Raw genomic sequence first — 19,892 nt, forward strand, 5'->3', positions numbered from 1 at the left:
TGTTAACCACCTTCACTTCCTTCCAAAATTCATAAACATTATTTTTCTGTAGCTCTTTGGCCATAGAGTTTGCCCTCATGGCCTGCTCATTTCTTTTAATATAGCGTACACCATATTTAAACCTGCTTCTTGTGGTCACACTCAGGGCCATGCCTAGGTTTTCCTGCTAAAACCCAACATTTAAAGGCTTCTTTACCCTCTACATGTAGCTCATGAACATAGACATTCCATCCAGGTCTCAGATTATGTTGTTTACTCCTTTTTCTTTTAAAAGGTTTGCTTCCATTAACTAAACATTGTACTATCATGTCATACATTTTACACAGATCACTATAATGTCCATCATTCTTACATTTAATGTTTCCACATGTAACAGCCTCAACAGGTAGATCAATATTACTTAAGTATACATCAGTCAGTGACTTGTAATGTTGTAAGTCATCTTCTGTGAGGATTGCCCAGTCCAATTTATCAGGTTGTTTTGGACAACCATGGCTGGCCAGCTCAGGTAGACCCTCAACATTTATAGTCAGAGAGACAGGCATGTGATCTGCTGTGGCCAGACCATACACAATCTCAACCTTCTCTATACTATCATGAGCATCGGCTGTAGCTATACAGTGATCGAGCCAGGATGTCGTATGCCATGCTTCACTGATATATGTGTAGCTGCTTACTGGCAACAGCACCTTGCTGGACAGAATAACCTTATTGTCTTTACAAAATTGTGTTAGATGTTGACCAAACATTGAGTTGCTATCTGATATGTCAGCATTCAAATCACCCAGGACATATATGCATGTGTAAACATTTTATTTTATATAGGAACTAATAAAAAGCCTATTAAGGTATTCATCCTCATTTATATGACATTCATAAGGAGTGTAAACATTTAAAATGATAAAAACGTTCTTCTCATTCACAACTTTAATGCCTATGCACCAACCAGTCCACTTCCAGCCTAATCACACTGACAAGTGGGTCGAGCTTCTTATGCCATTGAATGCCCCCCCCCCCCCCCTGGGATCCTGCCACGCATTATTCTTGTACTTCAGTCTGTCGTTGATTCCCCTGCCCCATGGAAATCGTTATGGACAGAGTTAAGTTTATCAAGACCTTGTGTTGCTAAAAAAAAGTCTCCTGTATACACAGTATATCAGCATTCTCTAGGAGCTTGTCAATAACAACGCGCTGCGCTCTCTCCCCTGCGTCCTGTCCGCGGCGCAGGCCACGCGAGTTATAAGACACAACTCTCAAAGTTCATGAACAAGTCTATCATGTACTCGAAGCCCCAGCCTCGGGCTCACGCATCCTTATGACAGGCAGTAACTTTACACCTGCCCCAGCAGCAGCAGCAGCCCTGGGCTTACGTGGCTCGTAGAACCGCCGTACATACGTTCCTTCTGGCCAAAGCTGAGGATCATACATCTCGCCAACCTCTTTGCACTCAGCTGTTACTTTAAATGAGCTGTACCGGGTTTGGTCAGTGTCTCTCTTTAGACAAGTTACGTCTCTAGACAATTTGTCTTTCAGATGACTGGCCTGTGTCTCTGTGTCCAAGTCGGGTGAGAATTTCGTGGTGAACACACTCACCATCTTAGGCTTTAGAGCTCGTATGTCCCCCACAGCACCGGTTCCAACAATACCATACGTCTTCTCTCTGGGAAGAGTCAGACGAGGCTCGGCCTGTGCGGTAGACATTCCAGGGACGTGTTTGCGGTATCCGTTCTTCACTACACGGCTCCATGCGGGTGACTTCGCCACTTCAATGTTCCCTGCGGTGTTCGAGGATATCTCCTCCTCAAGGCCGGTAAACAGGACCGAGGCTCAAAGCGTAGGCTCCGTGGTTTCCACGCCGCGGCGCAGGGCCACCTCACAGGGCCACCTCACAGGGCCACCTCACAGGGCCACCTCACAGGGCCACCTCACAGGCCTTGGCAGCAGGCGTGCGCTCTCGCCTTGCTGGCATCTGGTTGCTCAATCACACACAAGCGTTGATTTATATCCGCAGTTATCACACAGAGATCCTCACAGGTATTAGACTGCACACCCACAGCCTGCTTCATGGTGGATATATCCACCCACAGCCTGCTTCATGGTGGATATATCCACACCCACAGCCTGCTTCATGGTGGATATATCCACCCACAGCCTGCTTCATGGTGGATATATCCACCCACAGCCTGCTTCATGGTGGATATATCCACACCCACATCCTGCTTCATGGTGGATATATCCACCCACAGCCTGCTTCATGGTGGATATATCCACCCACAGCCTGCTTCATGGTGGATATATCCACCCACAGCCTGCTTCATGGTGGATATATCCACCCACAGCCTGCTTCATGGTGGATATATCCACCCACAGCCTGCTTCATGGTGGATATATCCACCCACAGCCTGCTTCATGGTGGATATATCCACACCCACAGCCTGCTTCATGGTGGATATATCCACCCACAGCCTGCTTCATGGTGGATATATCCACCCACAGCCTGCTTCATGGTGGATATATCCACCCACAGCCTGCTTCATGGTGGATATATCCACCCACAGCCTGCTTCATGGTGGATATATCCACACCCACAGCCTGCTTCATGGTGGATATATCCACCCACAGCCTGCTTCATGGTGGATATATCCACACCCACAGCCTGCTTCATGGTGGATATATCCACCCACAGCCTGCTTCATGGTGGATATATCCACCCACAGCCTGCTTCATGGTGGATATATCCACACCCACAGCCTGCTTCATGGTGGATATATCCACACCCACAGCCTGCTTCATGGTGGATATATCCACCCACAGCCTGCTTCATGGTGGATATATCCACACCCACAGCCTGCTTCATGGTGGATATATCCACACCCACAGCCTGCTTCATGGTGGATATATCCACACCCACAGCCTGCTTCATGGTGGATATATCCACAGCCTGCTTCATGGTGGATATATCCACACCCACAGCCTGCTTCATGGTGGATATATCCACACCCACAGCCTGCTTCATGGTGGATATATCCACCCACAGCCTGCTTCATGGTGGATATATCCACCCACAGCCTGCTTCATGGTGGATATATCCACCCACAGCCTGCTTCATGGTGGATATATCCACCCACAGCCTGCTTCATGGTGGATATATCCACCCACAGCCTGCTTCATGGTGGATATATCCACCCACAGCCTGCTTCATGGTGGATATATCCACGCTTAAACTAACCAGACAGAGACATCAAGGCTGTTAAAAGTCATCGGTGGAACTCATCTAAATGATGAGGCACAAAGCCAGGAACATTTTCACCAGCCTTGTTGAGTAGTTTTCAGTTTATATTATGTGTTACCAGCTGTTAGTATGTCTAGTTACTAGACATACTAACAGCTGGTAACACATAGTATACTAGACTCTACTATATTATGTGTTACCAGCTGTTAGTATGTCTAGTTACTAGACATACTAACAGCTGGTAGCACATAGTATACTAGACTCTACTATATTATGTGTTACCAGCTGTTAGTATGTCTAGTAACTAGACATACTAACAGCTGGTAACACATAGTATACTAGACTCTAGTATACTATGTTCTAGCAGAGCCACCAGACAGACAGACAGAGGTTTAATATTTAATGTGGGTTTCACTCTCCTGTTTCTGACGTCATACTGGTCTCTAATGTCCCTCCTGGGACCCTGTAGCACACACACACACACACACACACACACACACACACACACACACACACACACACACACACACACACACACACACACACACACACACACACACACACACACACACACACACACACACACACGTACACTCAAACATAAACACAGATATTAAAATAACTCCTCTCCTCTCCTCTCCTCTCCTCTCCTCTCCTCTCCTCAGCCTCCTTCCAGAGGAGGCTCAGTGGTAGGGGGTCCGGGGGGCTCTGGGGGTCTAGATGGTCTCCTGAGGACCAGCTTGGACCTGGAGTTAGACCTTCAGGTTTACAGAACCAAACAGAGCCGTTTGGACCAGGAGCTGCAGGTTCTCAGGGAGCTGAAGGAGAGCCTGGAGAACGCCAGGACCCAGGGACTCACACAGCTCCCTGCCTGGGTCCTAGAGGACACCAGGTTCAGCCTGCTGCTCAAACACACTGATAAACAGGTACACAACACAACTACACACTCTGGGTCCTAGAGGACACCAGGTTCAGCCTGCTGCTCAAACACACTGATAAACAGGTACACAACACAACTACACACTCTGGGTCCTAGAGGACACCAGGTTCAGCCTGCTGCTCAAACACACTGATAAACAGGTACACAACACAACTACACACTCTGGGTCCTAGAGGACACCAGGTTCAGCCTGCTGCTCAAACACACTGATAAACAGGTACACAACACAACTACACACTCTGGGTCCTAGAGGACACCAGGTTCAGCCTGCTGCTCAAACACACTGATAAACAGGTACACAACACAACTACACACTCTGGGTCCTAGAGGACACCAGGTTCAGCCTGCTGCTCAAACACACTGATAAACAGGTACACAACACAACTACACACTCTGGGTCCTAGAGGACACCAGGTTCAGCCTGCTGCTCAAACACACTGATAAACAGGTACACAACACAACTACACACTCTGGGTCCTAGAGGACACCAGGTTCAGCCTGCTGCTCAAACACACTGATAAACAGGTACACAACACAACTACACACTCTGGGTCCTAGAGGACACCAGGTTCAGCCTGCTGCTCAAACACACTGATAAACAGGTACACAACACAACTACACACTCTGGGTCCTAGAGGACACCAGGTTCAGCCTGCTGCTCAAACACACTGATAAACAGGTACACAACACAACTACACACTCTGGGTCCTAGAGGACACCAGGTTCAGTATGCTGATAAACAGGTATAAAACTAGACTAAATGTTAATCTAACCCTGACAAACAGAACTGATCTAGGAACAGTTTATTATCATGGGGTTATGATAGAACAGTTTATTATCATGGTGTTATGATAGAACAGTTTATTATCATCAGGGACGTGCACAGATAGACTCTAGGTGGTGCTAGAGCACTTGCCCTTTGCCCTCTTGACCAGAAGTGCCCTTTTGAAAAAAAGTTTTTTTTTTTTTTTTTTTTCAGTTTACAGCAGGGGTCTTCAACAGGGGGTCCGGGACCCCTAGGGGGTCCTCAGAGTTACTACAGGGGGTCCGCCAAATCTTTATGTGATATGATTTCTCTTTTTACCATAACCACTCGAAACCTAGCATCCCTTTTCTGAGGAGAACTTTAACCAAAAATAGCAGATCTACAAGCCCACAACGCCTCGCAGCGCGAGGCGTTGTGGGCTTGTAGATCTGCTATTTTTGGCAAAGAGGTATAGGTGTAGAGGGAAAAAACAGCAGACCAATTAAACAAAAAAAAGTATAATTTACTTGAGCACCTGCCCCTCAAAATGTCTGTGCACGCCACTGGTTATCATGGTGTTATGTTTGTTCTGTCCATCAGACTCATGAAGAACAGGTCCAGGAACAGCGGGTGGAGAAGATGATGCGAGCAGCAGCCAAGGACGTTCATAAGATGAGACAGAGCTGTAACGAGGTCCCTGAGGTCCAGAACTTCAGGTGAGATAACGAGGCTAACGAGATTAACGAGGTTAACGAGGTTAACTCTTTGACTGCCAGAAATAAAACATTGTTTGCTAAAGCCACTGCCAGTGGTTGTTCGAGTGTTTTCCTGGCCTTTGATCGGTGTGAAAAATGTTAGCCTTTAACACTTGCGTGACTAACCCATCAATCTGACCAATTTTGAGACTTTAAAGTGGATTATCTTCTCTCATGAAGCTCTGAGGAAGTTCCCCTTTCATGACTTTTCCTAAACATTCCATTCAAATCATCTCTGTTTTTTGTTTTTTTTTAAATCTCCATTCTAAATATGAAATTAGCTACACATATACCATCTCTGGCGTTATAGTTCAGCTATTTTGACCGAACTCACCCCTCTCTCCCCCGGCAAGAGCCTTTCACACCTCCAGACCCCCCGCACTGGCCCGCAGACCGTCATTGTTCTAGTTATAATGGATGATTTGCAGTGACTTCTCTCATTTAGGCCAATACTAATAATGAAATAAAAAGTAAAAGCAACCCACTTTCCCTTTCACTGCAAAGCTGCGAAAACAGATCTGATCTACAAGCATAGAGCGCGTCACGCAGCGACTGTTTTCGGCTTGTAAATCAGATATTTTGCGCAGGATTGAGCACATGTATGAAACATACCGATGTGTTTACTTTGTGTGACTGCTGTCAGAGACGCGGACAGTGATGATAGAAGGAGACACTTTACACTCAGGCAACTAATGTGAATATTATTATTATGAATAATAATAACATTGGTTTGTCAAGAGATATCCATGTGTTTTGGACAATGGAGACAGTCACGTAATTAGACAGAGGCTTCAGTGGTTCATATAGACTATCCATGTTTACTGAAGAGTTTAATGTGACGCTACAGATCGCGCTGTTTTATACGCTTTTTTAAATAAAGATTTTACATACAGGATCTGCAGTTACCATTACAAGTTAGCCTATTTTATAATGTTTATAATGTTTCTGCCTGCCTGCAACAACATACAATGTGAGCTCACTGAGAAGAGTGGAATTGAGATGTTAATAGCTATTTAAAAGACAATGGAACCCCCCACTGTCTGAGTCAGAGCGGGGGGACAGGAACACGACTTTTTTTGCCGCCTCCTGTATGGACGCGCCGGCCCTGTGCGTGATGAACCTTTATGAATATGAACATAAATACATACATAGATGAACCTTTATAAATAGAGCCAGAAGAGACAGTGGCCAATAGAATCTCAGGAAAAAACGGTCTTTTGGATCTGAATTTAGGATGGTCAAACCACAGTCATGCGAGTGTTAAAAGAGGACTGTATGTTCTGAGGGGTTGATGCTATGCTATGCTATGCTATGCTATGCTATGCTATGCCCACCACAGAGCTCCGGTCAGAGAGCATGTATTCAAAGATGACACTTGATGGCAGTTTGATGGGTTTTTATGTAAAGATGTAGTTGGCAGACACAGACATACACTGTGATGAATGGTATTTCATAAGTTCATATGTTTGTGTTTAGCTGCATATAGAAAGCACAACAACTGGGGTCCTCTTTTACTGGGAGTGCCCAAACAGGAGCCTCAACTAAAGTGCAAATTGGGTCCTCAGAATAACTACAGGGTGCCTGAAGCACTCCTGCACTAAATTAATGAAGACAATGGCCCTCATTTATCAACGCAGCGTATAAACCGGCGTATGTTTCTCCATATATTCGGCCGTACACCAACGTCAAAGTCACATTTATCAACGAATCCTACACAGCTGATCCGAGCGTACACTTGGTCCCAGCCTTGATAAATCTCACGTCTGAAAACGAGCGTCATTTAAATAACACGCCCTTAAATATTCACAAAACGCCCGACTTCACGACATGAAGAACCAGAATACGACCCAAAAAAAGCATGTTTCCCCCGCTCGCCCCGCCTCGCCACACACGCACACACCTCTCGCTCTCTCGCGCTCTCTCGCTCTCTCTCACACACACACACACACACACACACACACACACACACACACACACACACACACACACACACACACACACACACACACACACACGGAGCGTCGGGTTAATATCCTTAACCCAGCCAGGTTGTGTAGCCTACATAACTCTCTATGACATAACTCCATAACATAGGACAAGCTACTGTAAGTTTGTAGACCTCACTGTCCATGAAAAGGTGGTCGGGAGTCCCGACCGCGGGACTCCCGACGCAAAAGCGCTCGTACATTTTTGAAAATAGCAGATCTACAAGCTCACAACGCGTTGCGATGCAACGCTGGCTTGTGAGCTTGTAGATCTGCTATTTTCAATACAGACAGATCTACAATCTTATCTGAATGACTGTTAAAGCGGTTTGTTTAAATTACTTTATAAAATGATATATTTTCACAGCGATTATTTATTAGTGTAGATATACAGATTTAGGAGTGGATTATGTGTCAGACAGTCAAACAATGCTGCTCCGCAGGTCTAGAATGGAATAAACGGGTGCAGCCAACGTCAACAACTGGTCTCGACCAGACGTGAGATCTCAGCCTACGGTAGGATAAAGCCCACGTCAGGATATATTGATAAATGCCGAAAGGTGCGGTGATCTCGCCGTACGCTCATTATTCGGGCTGCACCGCGTTGATAAATGAGGGCCAATAAATGTGGCTCTAGGGAATTTTGTACAATCGGTGATAAGCTTAGACAGGGGCCTGTGTTTCCTTCTCTCCCTCTTTATCAATAACTAAAATAAAGTATGTTTTTGTAAACAGGGAGAAGATGGCTTTCTTCACACGAGCAAAAACCAGCATTCCTAACCTGCCTGCTGACCACGTTTGACCTCCTCCTCTGTCTCCTCCTCTGTCTCCTCCTCTGTCTCCTGACTCCACCCATTCCTATCCGCTCCTAGGAGGACAACAAAATGAAGAATATACCTAAAGAATTACAACACAGATGTATTATCTGTATTGATAATTCATACTGTATGTATTATCTGTATTGATAATTCATACTGTATGTATTATCTGTATTGATAATTCATACTGTGTCTTAACAGATGTACAGAAAGACATTTTAAAACAATCGTTTCTTTATTTTATTTAGTTGTTTTTTTGTGTTTCCATCTCGACGTCTCTATATCTGTTTAGTGTTTTCATGTATTCATTTAGTTTTATTTGACTTAGCGATAGCATTAGAATGTCCGTTACGTCTCTCCTCGTTGTGTTGTCCTTAGCGTATTGTTGCTAACGGATTCGTCCGTTGCTACTTTTAGACGTCACATCATTCCGAGAGACGTATCAATATTATTGAAATACGCAACGGACTGATTGTTTTATTCACTCAAATAAGTTGGGTAATTGCACCTGACATGTAACTGTGAGAGTGTAAAGGTGGAACCAAATGGACCCACATGTACTCTCAGAGTTAAATTAATGCTAAGAACTCTGACCGTAGGATCTACTGTTGCCTTGATGACTCATTATGTAAGATCACATTCAGCCATGTCAGTGGCCATTGTTTATCTGTTGTTTCAGAAACCTATGATTTAATTTGTGCTCGTTAAAAGATAGTGTGATGAAATGAAAGACTTTTTTTTATAATGAAGATATAGTTGTTTCCCTGGCACAAAAAGAGGAATGAATACCGACGAACAAAACAAAACAAACAAATAAATAAATAAAAACATTCACGTTCCAAGAATTGGTGCATCCCTAGTAAACACATCTGAAATGTTTTAATATCTGCATCATAATGATCAGGGGTGAAAATCGGCGGCATTTAGAAGCAGAGCGTCCTTCCCCCCCCCCCGTTGACAAAACTGTCCGGTGGGCACCGTGCTGAACCCCCCCCCCCCCCCTTGACAAAACTGTCCGGGCTGAACTCCCTCCCCCCCCCCCCCCCCACCCCCCGCGTTGACAAAACGGGACGGGCGCCATGCGCACCAAGTCACATGTCCAGGTGCTCTTCTGCGTACCAGACCTAAAAAGTTATGTGCACCCCTGATAATGATCATCTTTTTTGCATATTTTTATGTCAAGTTAATTTTATTACTTCCTGTAAACTTAAACGTACTGCGTGATGAACCTTTATGAATATAAATACATACATAGATGGACCTTTATGAATATAAATACATACATAGATGGATCCTTATGATTAATTTATATTCATAAGGGTCTATCTATGTATGTATTTATAAACAGGGTTAGGGTCTCTCTCCACAGCACAGTGGGCGATCCACTCAGTAAACATTTGACATTCATATTAAAACCACTTCGACCCACCGGAGTCCCCCAGGGCTCGGTACTAGGTCGGCTCCTTGTTTTCCATCGCTTTAGAACCATTTGTTTAAACAAGGACCCTCCCTCATATTAACAACCCTCTGTGTGAAATGATGTTGTGTCAGGGACCCCCCAGGGACCCCCCCCCCCCCTATTTGTGTTGTTAAAATGTTTCCAAAACATTCCAGTGTTTTCACTTTTTTCAAGATTTTTGTTTTTTTTAAATAGGAACCTTGGATTTGGTAGATATTATGAAGACTGGTACCTGTAATGAGAAGATGAAACAAAACAAACAACATGTATTTATTGCACTTTCTTTCTTTCTTTCTTTCTTTCTTTCTATCTTTATTATTTTCTTTTCTTGAGATTCTCCCGAAAGCTGTGAATTTTATCTCGGACACTGATCTGTCACTGTACACTGATGTACTGTATGTGTACTGTACACTGATGTACTGTATGTGTACTGTACAGTACTGTAGGTGTACTGTACAGTACTGTAGGTGTACTGTACACTGATGTACTGTATGTGTACTGTACAGTACTGTATGTGTACTGTACACTGATGTACTGTATGTGTACTGTACACTGATGTACTGTATGTGTACTGTACACTGATGTACTGTATGTGTACTGTACACTGATGTACTGTATGTGTACTGTACACTGATGTACTGTATGTGTACTGTACACTGATGTACTGTATGTGTACTGTACACTGATGTACTGTATGTGTACTGTACACTGATGTACTGTATGTGTACTGTACACTGATGTACTGTATGTGTACTGTACACTGATGTACTGTATGTGTACTGTACACTGATGTACTGTATGTGTACTGTACACTGATGTACTGTATGTGTACTGTACACTGATGTACTGTATGTGTACTGTACACTGATGTACTGTAGGTGTACTGTACACTGATGTACTGTAGGTGTACTGTACACTGATGTACTGTAGGTGTACTGTACACTGATGTACTGTACACTGAAGTACTGTAGGTGTACTGTACAGTACTGTATGTGTACTGTACACTGATGTAGTGTATGTGTACTGTACACTGATGTACTGTACACTGAAGTACTGTAGGTGTACTGTACAGTACTGTATGTGTACTGTACACTGATGTACTGTACACTGAAGTACTGTAGGTGTACTGTACACTGATGTACTGTACACTGATGTACTGTACACTGATGTACTGTACACTGAAGTACTGTAGGTGTACTGTACAGTACTGTAGGTGTACTGTACACTGAAGTACTGTAGGTGTACTGTACACTGATGTACTGTACACTGATGTACTGTATGTGTACTGTACACTGATGTACTGTATGTGTACTGTACACTGATGTACTGTACACTGATGTACTGTATGTGTACTGTACACTGATGTACTGTACACTGAAGTACTGTAGGTGTACTGTACAGTACTGTATGTGTACTGTACACTGATGTACTGTACACTGAAGTACTGTAGGTGTACTGTACACTGATGTACTGTACACTGATGTACTGTACACTGATGTACTGTATGTGTACTGTACACTGATGTACTGTACACTGATGTACTGTATGTGTACTGTACACTGATGTACTGTATGTGTACTGTACACTGATGTACTGTACACTGATGTACTGTATGTGTACTGTACACTGATGTACTGTCGACCAGAGCTGTAAATATTTCACCAGCACAACAAAAAGAATAAAACAACAAAATATGTTTTGTAGTTTCACAACAAATGAATAAAAAAAGTTATTCTCTTCCATTTCAGCTTTTGTTCTTGTGTGTGTATATTTAAGTTTACAATATAACTGGTATATCTGTAGTGTATATTTATTATTTATAGGTGCATGAAATTAGAGTATTCAAACCCTTGTGGTGGAATGTGGATTTGGACTTCAGTGTGTCCATGTGTGAGTTTGTCTTCCCCTAATTCAAGGAGATAGTTAGAGAAGTCCTTCTCAGCCATATCTGTCCTCATGTTGATGTTAAGCCTGTGGTCCTTCATGGCAGGATAAAGTGGTGACATCTGGATGCAAGCTCTAACTATTTGGGCCCTGCTTGCTCTCTTGAGAACAGGGAGTGTCTGCCTAGGGTCCCCACCCAGCAGGATAGTTTTGCCACCCAAGGCTGTTCTGACTGCATCAGGTCTCTCAGTGTTCTTTCCACACACTCAACATTAAAGCGGTTAACGCTGAAGATCTCGTCCCAGATGATTAAGTTGCTCTCTTTGATTAGTTTAGCCAGAGAGGACTCGGCTTTGATATCACAGAGTCTTCAAAGATGGGGATTGGCATCTTAAATCTTGAATGTGCTGTGCTACCACCCTCAAGGTTTTGAGCAGCCAAGCCTGTGCTGCCGACACATAGCACAATGCCATTCTTAAGGTCCTCCTTTGGTGCATGGACTGCTTGATAGACAACTTCACAGAGCTCCATCTGTTCCACATTTAGTTGAGGACTAAGTAACCGTACAATTTGTTCCTGCTCTGTTTTGTTGAATTGTTCAGATCTGAAGACTTGTGCTAGCTTTTCTTGCTGAGTTAGCGGTCTTGGCTGTGGCATGTCCTTGTAGTTGACTAGACTACTCCCATTTGTGACAGCTCATCATCAATGGCAAGTAGCACCTGATTGTGTACAAATGTATAAATGTGTCTACTGCATCTGTAGGGTTAGGTATGCAGTGGCTTCCTCGTGGACAAAGTCATCACTGAGCTGCTCCAAGAATGTTTCAAACAGATTGTTGGGCTCTGATGGCTGACATGGAGGATAATTGCGTTAAATAAAAGGTTTCTCTGACTTTCTGTGAGGATGCATAGCCCAAGACCTCATGCATGGCGGCAATCCATTCTCCATCGTTTTCAAGCAAGCCCATGGCTAGAGCTGTCTCTTTGAAAGTGTCATAGGTGTTGCCTTCATAGACCTTAAGGTCGCCTTAGCTCTGTGTCAAATAGAAAGCCATTCTTCTCAGTGGTGGGTCCGTCATTGGGCCGCCTGTACTGTGGGTAGCCATGGCCATCATGAGGCAGTTGAGTGTTGTCACAGAAGTCTTTAGGGAAGTTCTTGGAACAGCTATTATTGACCATGCAGGGGCTGTTAGGGTTGGCTGTCCCACAGGGTCCATGTAGCATGGATTGACGCACCAGCCTATGCAGCTCCGGCTCCTTCTCTCGGTCAGGTATGTCTGCTCGAATTATTTGATCAATGTCATCCACAGTCAAGATCTCTTGTAGGAGCAGTAGGATGTGGGCATGTTTGAGTCCTCTCATCTGTCCTTCAATGGTGTGTACTCTAGCCTTTATCTTCCCAAAGACACCTAGGTTGATGTCATGGAGAAGCTCATTCCAGACTGTTCTGTTCGTTGAGTCAATGATGACCATGAATAAAATGTATTATTATTATAGGCTTCTTTATTTATATCGACCAAAACTTCCTCTTCATTTTCTTTATAGCAACCAGTTCCCCTGATTCCAGACTGCGACCAAGGATGACGTAGCCATAGGTTCCATCCCCAAGTTGTCTGATAGATGTCTATCTATTCATGGTTCCCTGCCTTCAAATGTTTGTCAGATGCATGAACTCTATTTGAACTGAACTTCCTGTCTCTGTGCATTCATTATATAGATACTGACCCACTACTGACACCTTGTGGCTACAGACAATACAAACTATCATAGATAATCATCACATCCCCCTTTCTGTGAAGCAACTAATAATGCAGTTGTAATCTATCTAAGCACATCACAAAGAACAATATCAGAGTGCAACATAAAGACACTAAGCATTAGGTAGCCAGCATAAATGTGTTTTTTAAACCATAATCTGACTTTCCTATCCTGCAATAAATCTAGACAATCTAGACATCACATCAATCACATATATATATATATGTGTACATATATATATATATATATATATATATATATATACATTTTACAATCTTGTGTGTGTGTTTTTTTTCTTTCTTTCTTTCTTTTTTTTTTACAGTTAGTTTTTTCTCTCTTTTTTTTTTTCTTTTTCCTTTTTTACAACCCCAGTCTCTCAGGCTTTTTGTTCTCTCTTGTGGATCTCCTGAGCACAGGTGTAGGAGGAGAAGGAGAGTTGTGTGTGTGTGTGTGTGTGTGTGTGTGTGTGTGTGTGTGTGTGTGTGTGTGTGTGTGTGTGTGTGTGTGTGTGTGTGTGTGTGTGTGTGTGTGTGGTAGTCACTGAGCTCTTCAACAGTCTCTGGTGTTTTAAGAAGACTGCGACGATTGCGTCTGAAGATCTGTCCTTCCTCTGTCCTCACAGTGAACGATCGTGGCGCTACTTCTTGGAGAATGGTGGCTTTTGTTCTCCATCCACCAGGCTCTTCAATTCTGACAGTGCCATTGCTTGACAGTGGTGGAAGTTGCTTTGCTGCTCTGTCATACAATGACTTTTGCCTTGTTTTCTGCCTTAGTAGCTTCCGTTCCAGTTCCAGATGTTTATTTTGCTTTGAGAGGCATGACAGTGTAGTACGCAGCTTTCTGTTCATCAGCAGCTCAGCAGGTGACAGTCCGCATTCCAATGGTATTGCTCTGTAGCTGATTAAAGCTAGGTAAGGGTCAGAGTCACTGTCAGCGGCTTTCTTCAGCAGTTGCTTTAGAATGTGGACTCCCTTTTCATCTTTCCCATTTGCCTGTGGATACAGAGGAGACGTCACATGTTTAACTCTCTGCCATTCTTTGCTATTGAAACATGGGCCGTTATTGGCTATGCCGTTCCTGGCAAAGATGGATTTTGTATGTGTTATGACACAGCTTGATGATGTATTTGGAAAGTAGTGCCATTTCAGGGAAGTTGGAGTAGTAGTCTATGACCACGAGATAATCTTTTCCCTTCAGATGAAACAAGTCCATTCCAACTTTATGCAATGGTGCTGTTGGCACATCAGCTATCACCATAGGCTCTTTGGTTTGTTTGTTCGTATGCTTCTGACATGTCTCACATCTGCTTATGATTGTATCTATGTCTTTAACTAATGAATTAATTCCAGGCCAGTACACTGTGTCTCTTGCCCTTCTTTTACATTTCTCGACACCGAGATGACCTTCATGGATTCTCTGTAGCAGATCCTGTCTTAATTTGTGTGGAATGACTATTCTGTTTTGCTTCAGCAACAGTCCATTAACAACACTCAGCTCACCTCTAATGTGGTAGAACAATGTGCAGGAACCTACAGGCCATCCATTCTGACATCCATGTCTTTTCTTGTTTCAACGGCTATTTGTTCAGACTTTTTGTCTGACACAGGAAGCGCAGCAGATATCATGTTCACATGGCACTGAACATCTTCATCTGACTCTCACACTAGCCTGGGACCAGACGAATCTGCGAGTGCAAAACAAAAATGCGCTCTGCGATTTGGGTCTGACACCGCCCCATAGAGAATCCATTTCCTGCTCCAGAAGACGTGGGTAACCAATCAGGGCCCAGTATTCGAATATGGGAGACTGTAATTGGTAGTTGGTTGTAGGTCTAACCAATTGCGTCGAGGGCCATTGTTTTGATCCCGCCCCTTGGGAAAAAAAACGTCCTCATGGAAGCACCAGACTCAAATCCACGCAGTGATATAGTCTAGCTACGCCAGGCTACTCTCACACCTCCTTGTGGGTGCTCTCGAGAGTGCGTCAGCAAGTATAAGGTACTTTCCTGGTGTATAGATCAGCTCAAAGTCATATCTCTGCAGCTTCATCATGAGACGCTGAATTCTTGGAGATGTGTCATTTAAGTTCTTTTTTATGATTGTTACTAATGGATCTGTCTCCACAGTGAAAGATGGTAGGCCATATATGTAGCTGTGAAACTTCTCTAGGCCAAAGACCAAACCTAGGCACTCTTTTTCTATTTGAGCGAAAAGTTCAAGCAAATGTTTCATAGGTTTAGAAATGTTTTGGCACCTCAAACAACGCTTTCACCTAGAAACTCCATTCACACTTTTTATAATTCATCTTACTTTATCTTAAATAAAGTCCACGATCATAACACCAGAGGCAGCTCCACTGATCATGTTCAACCCAGATTTGGCACAAACAAGGGAATGAACTCGTTCTCATGCTATTCAACAAAAATGTGGAATGCCCTACCTAAAGGAGTAAAGGAGTGTAAAACCCTGCTCACTTTCAAAACTGCCCTAAAGAAACACCTTCAGGAGGCTGCAATTCTAAACTGGCCCCTGTCAAAGTCCTGACCTACCCCCCCCCCCCCCCCCCCCCCCCCCTCCCCTCCTCCTAAAACTGTCTATTGTACATCTTTCTTGTGTTTCATAGCAGTAACCTGCTGATTGTATGACGTTCTGCATAGTAGTGTCGTCACCTTGCTAAACTAATGGCCTAAGTCATTTTTTGAGGAAAATTATATTTTTGCCTAAGTCAGCTCCTCATGACACTGGCCACCTCTGGTAAAATGGCCCATCTCCTAATTGAAAAGGATCATGCTGTTCACTCCCCTTTTAGTATAATGGCCTAACTCCCTAGTGTGACTTAGGCCAAAATAGGCTTTTTTTTGTGCCTTTTTTTTTTTACTGATTTAGGCCATTTTTAAAAAAGAAATTTGGCCTAAGTCAGATTTAATCCTATTTAAACCTATCCAAATCTCTTATGTTACATAACTGACAGACAGTGTTATTTCTATTTAAATAGTCATACGTTTTTATAAACATTTTGAGTGAAATGATTAAGAAATATCATATAGTTTTGTTTTGGATCAGTTTTTTATATTTCCTGAAAAACTTAATAAAATGACATAGGCCATTAGTTTAGCAAGGCGACGGTATGTATTAAATGTCATCATGATTTGAGTGCACAGGGATCTCATTTTAAATAAGCCAAGTGCTTTTATGAGCGATCCAGTTTAGAGGACCTTGTATTGTGATTTGTACTTCCATGTACTGTTACCATGTCTTTATAGATAAAGTATTCAATCAGTCAAAGTGTATTAGAATGAGCAGGAACAGACCTATCCCACCTTTCACCACAAGGTGGTGAGAGACAGGTAGTTTCAGGTGGTCATGTGACCTCTGTCTTCAGATGAACCAGGAAGAGAGACAACAACAATAAAAGTGTCTCTGTCTCCCGTTTGTCCCTGTTTGTTCAGGTAAATGAAGTATTAGAACATGAAACATGTTCAATATAAGTACTGTGCCATGTAAAACAAAGCCTGTCTTGGTTTTATGCCAGAAATGTGGTGGTTTTGTAGTAGTTTGTTGTGTGTAGTTGAATCTAGGTCTAAGCAGTCAGATTCATGTCTCTCAAGCTGAGGAGGGATCATAGTCAACCCAGAAGGAACAGGAGGAACCGGATCCAACATTGAAGAACCGGAATCGGTTCCATCACATTTGGAATGGGTTTGTCTCTCTGTCAGAAGCTGGTATGTCTGCTATACAATTACAATACCAGTGGTTCTAAAACGTTTTAATTTCAAGGACCACCATAACTCTTGAGTTACAGACCTGTAAGAGCCCATTTGGAACCTGAATGTATATGTGTTTTTAAAAAATCAATATAATTTGTCTGGCTTACTTGTTAACTAGTTGTACGAACTCTTGTTTTATTGTTGTACTGTTTTATTGGATCTTGTTTAGTCGATACACTTTTTGTATTAGCTCGTGCTCATTTGATTTTGCTATTTTGTCTCATCTGTTTAAGAAAGTAGGTATCTGATATATTGCACTTTTACCTTGGCGCTAGGTATACTCTTGGTTGCTTGTTTTTGCAGGAAATACACTTAAGACTAATGGTGATTAGTAGTTTCGTTCCCTACCTATGTTGAATGCACTTATTGTAAGTCTCTTTGGATAAAAGCGTCTGCTAAATTACTGTAATGTAATGTAATTGTGGCTTTCAATAACACGTTTGATAAATATAGGAATCATCAAAGGAGAATCGTTAAGGAATCAGACTTTTAAGAGGGAATCGTTAACAAACCAGAATCATTAAAATCCTAAAACCCTAAAGGTGACAGAATATAGATGGATATATAATATGATTAGATTAGATTGATATAATGTAAACAATGAAGATGATGAGTAAGAAGCTTCCTGCTGGGACGTCACAGAGAAGATACACACAGTGTAAGGATAATTCCTTTTAACAGGTCGTTCATGAAAGTCCTTGCGGTCTTGTTTCCAATGAGAACCTGTGAGCAATTAGGGGTTAAGAGTCTTGCTAAGAGTCTTGGTAGTGTCAGCCTCCCATTGAGTTGAGTTGAGAAGCTCTGCTCAGACCCAGCTCACTCAGATGAAAGAGATGAGGAGGAGAGAGAGATGGACACCATGAGAGAGAGATGGACGTCCCATGCTGCTACTGCTGCTCCTGGCCAGCCTATCAGAGCTGAGGGGCTTCCCTTCCAGTCCCTCCATGGATGCAGACGTCACCCCCAGAAATACCGTCTTGTTGAAAGGTAAGTTCAGCCTGTCAGTCTGTTCCTGTTCAGCCTACCTGTGAGGGGGGAGAGAGAAAGGCAGTAGTTTCCCCTTTAATGATGTCATTGGTAGCATAGACGCAGATACCATGGGGGCCTCGGGGCTAAGCCCCCATGCGAAATGATCAGCCCCCACATGAATCTCAAATGTCGGACCCAAACTAATCACCATTACTATAGCGGGGCGCAGCTCTGAAGGTGCAAATGCGTGCCCGAGAGAGAGCCGGCAACGCGCCGTTACCACCTATAACAATAGATACACACGGAGATAGACGGGAATGCCCCATTCCATTTTAGCTTGAGGGAAAACAGAAAGATCTGCCTCATAGAGCTATTTTATGGACGATAGCCAAGAAAAATCCATCCGAAGGACAGCTGGAACACAATCGTCCACTCGCCCTCGGAAAAGTTGACTTATTATTAAGATATATGTGACTAAAAAGACCAAACATTGCCAATCTATGAGCTCACAGCGTGTCGGAACGCGACGCGTTGGAACTGTGAGCTAGATTGGCAATGTTTGGTTTATGTTCCCCCCCCAGAATACGTAAGCTGGGGTTCATGTGGTTTATCAGATTATCCTTATTATATCCTATTGCATGAGTCAAGTTTCAGCACAAGCACCACTGAGATCGGAGATCTGTTTCACTTTTTCCATCTCCGTCTGAATACCAAAACACTCGCCCCAAAACACAGTCGCCCCGGGTCAAACCTGCCGGGATTTACCTGGTATTTGCTACTTTTGTGTGACACTAGTATGCCAACATAAGGCATTAATTTCATGAATATTAAATATATATTATATATATATAATATTATATAGATAGTATATGTATAATTATAATATGTATATATAAATTACCATCAACAATAAATGCAGTTATTTAAAACAAAGGTATTCAACAAACTCCTCTCACATCACCACAGACTCCTTATATCATCATTTATTATTATTATTATTAAATCACCACAGACTTACATTATTATAACATTATTTATCCTCATTTTCAGCTCAATGTATAATATATCAGCAGAATCAAGGCTTTTCTGCCCCCTTGTGGTGAAAATGAGCAAACATGTCTGTTAAGTCAGCGCCGACAACCATGAGAGAACTTCCGGTTTCTCTTCAAAATAAAACTAATCATGTCAAATTGAACGCTATAAACCATGAGAGAACTTCCGCTTATTGAACCAACTTGATGTTCCATCATAACTCTGTGCATCCGGTCTAGAAAGGATACGGAAACGGGTTGTGTGTGAGTCTGTAAGTATCAACAAATAACCGGATACAGTAGGCGGGCTGTAGACCGGATGTGAGTCCTGAATAGTAAATAGAAACCAGAATGACTGTCCGTAACTTACTGTACGGCGACGTGCGCCGAAAATAGCCGATCTGTAGAGCTCGTAGATCGGCTATTTTCGACGACAGCGCAGCCGCAGTACCCAGTCACAGAATTCAATAGATCATCAATTTTCAGTGTAACACACACACTGTTAGATTCTGCGACCTGACTGTGTTTACATCAGCTATTTATGAGTCCAA

At 43.0% G+C, this 19,892-nt stretch overlaps 1 protein-coding gene across 3 annotated transcripts in view; it reads left to right on the forward strand.

Annotated features, from left to right (window-relative positions):
* The window catches only part of wwc1 (WW and C2 domain containing 1), a 65,620-nt gene extending 56,231 nt beyond the window's left edge, over nucleotides 1–9,389 (forward strand). For all 3 annotated transcript variants that reach the window (XM_084073998.1, XM_084074000.1, XM_084073999.1), the window contains 3 exons: nucleotides 3,898–4,158; nucleotides 5,518–5,633; nucleotides 8,393–9,389. In XM_084073998.1, coding sequence (XP_083930124.1) covers nucleotides 3,898–4,158; nucleotides 5,518–5,633; nucleotides 8,393–8,459 — 444 coding nt within the window. In that variant the 3' untranslated portion in view covers nucleotides 8,460–9,389. The remainder of the gene's footprint in view (nucleotides 1–3,897; nucleotides 4,159–5,517; nucleotides 5,634–8,392) is intronic.
* The last annotated feature ends 10,503 nt before the right edge of the window (nucleotides 9,390–19,892 follow it).

Source organism: Gymnoscopelus microlampas (genome assembly GCF_963454915.1).
Source record: "Gymnoscopelus microlampas genome assembly, chromosome: 12".
NCBI classification, from domain to species: domain Eukaryota; kingdom Metazoa; phylum Chordata; class Actinopteri; order Myctophiformes; family Myctophidae; genus Gymnoscopelus; species Gymnoscopelus microlampas.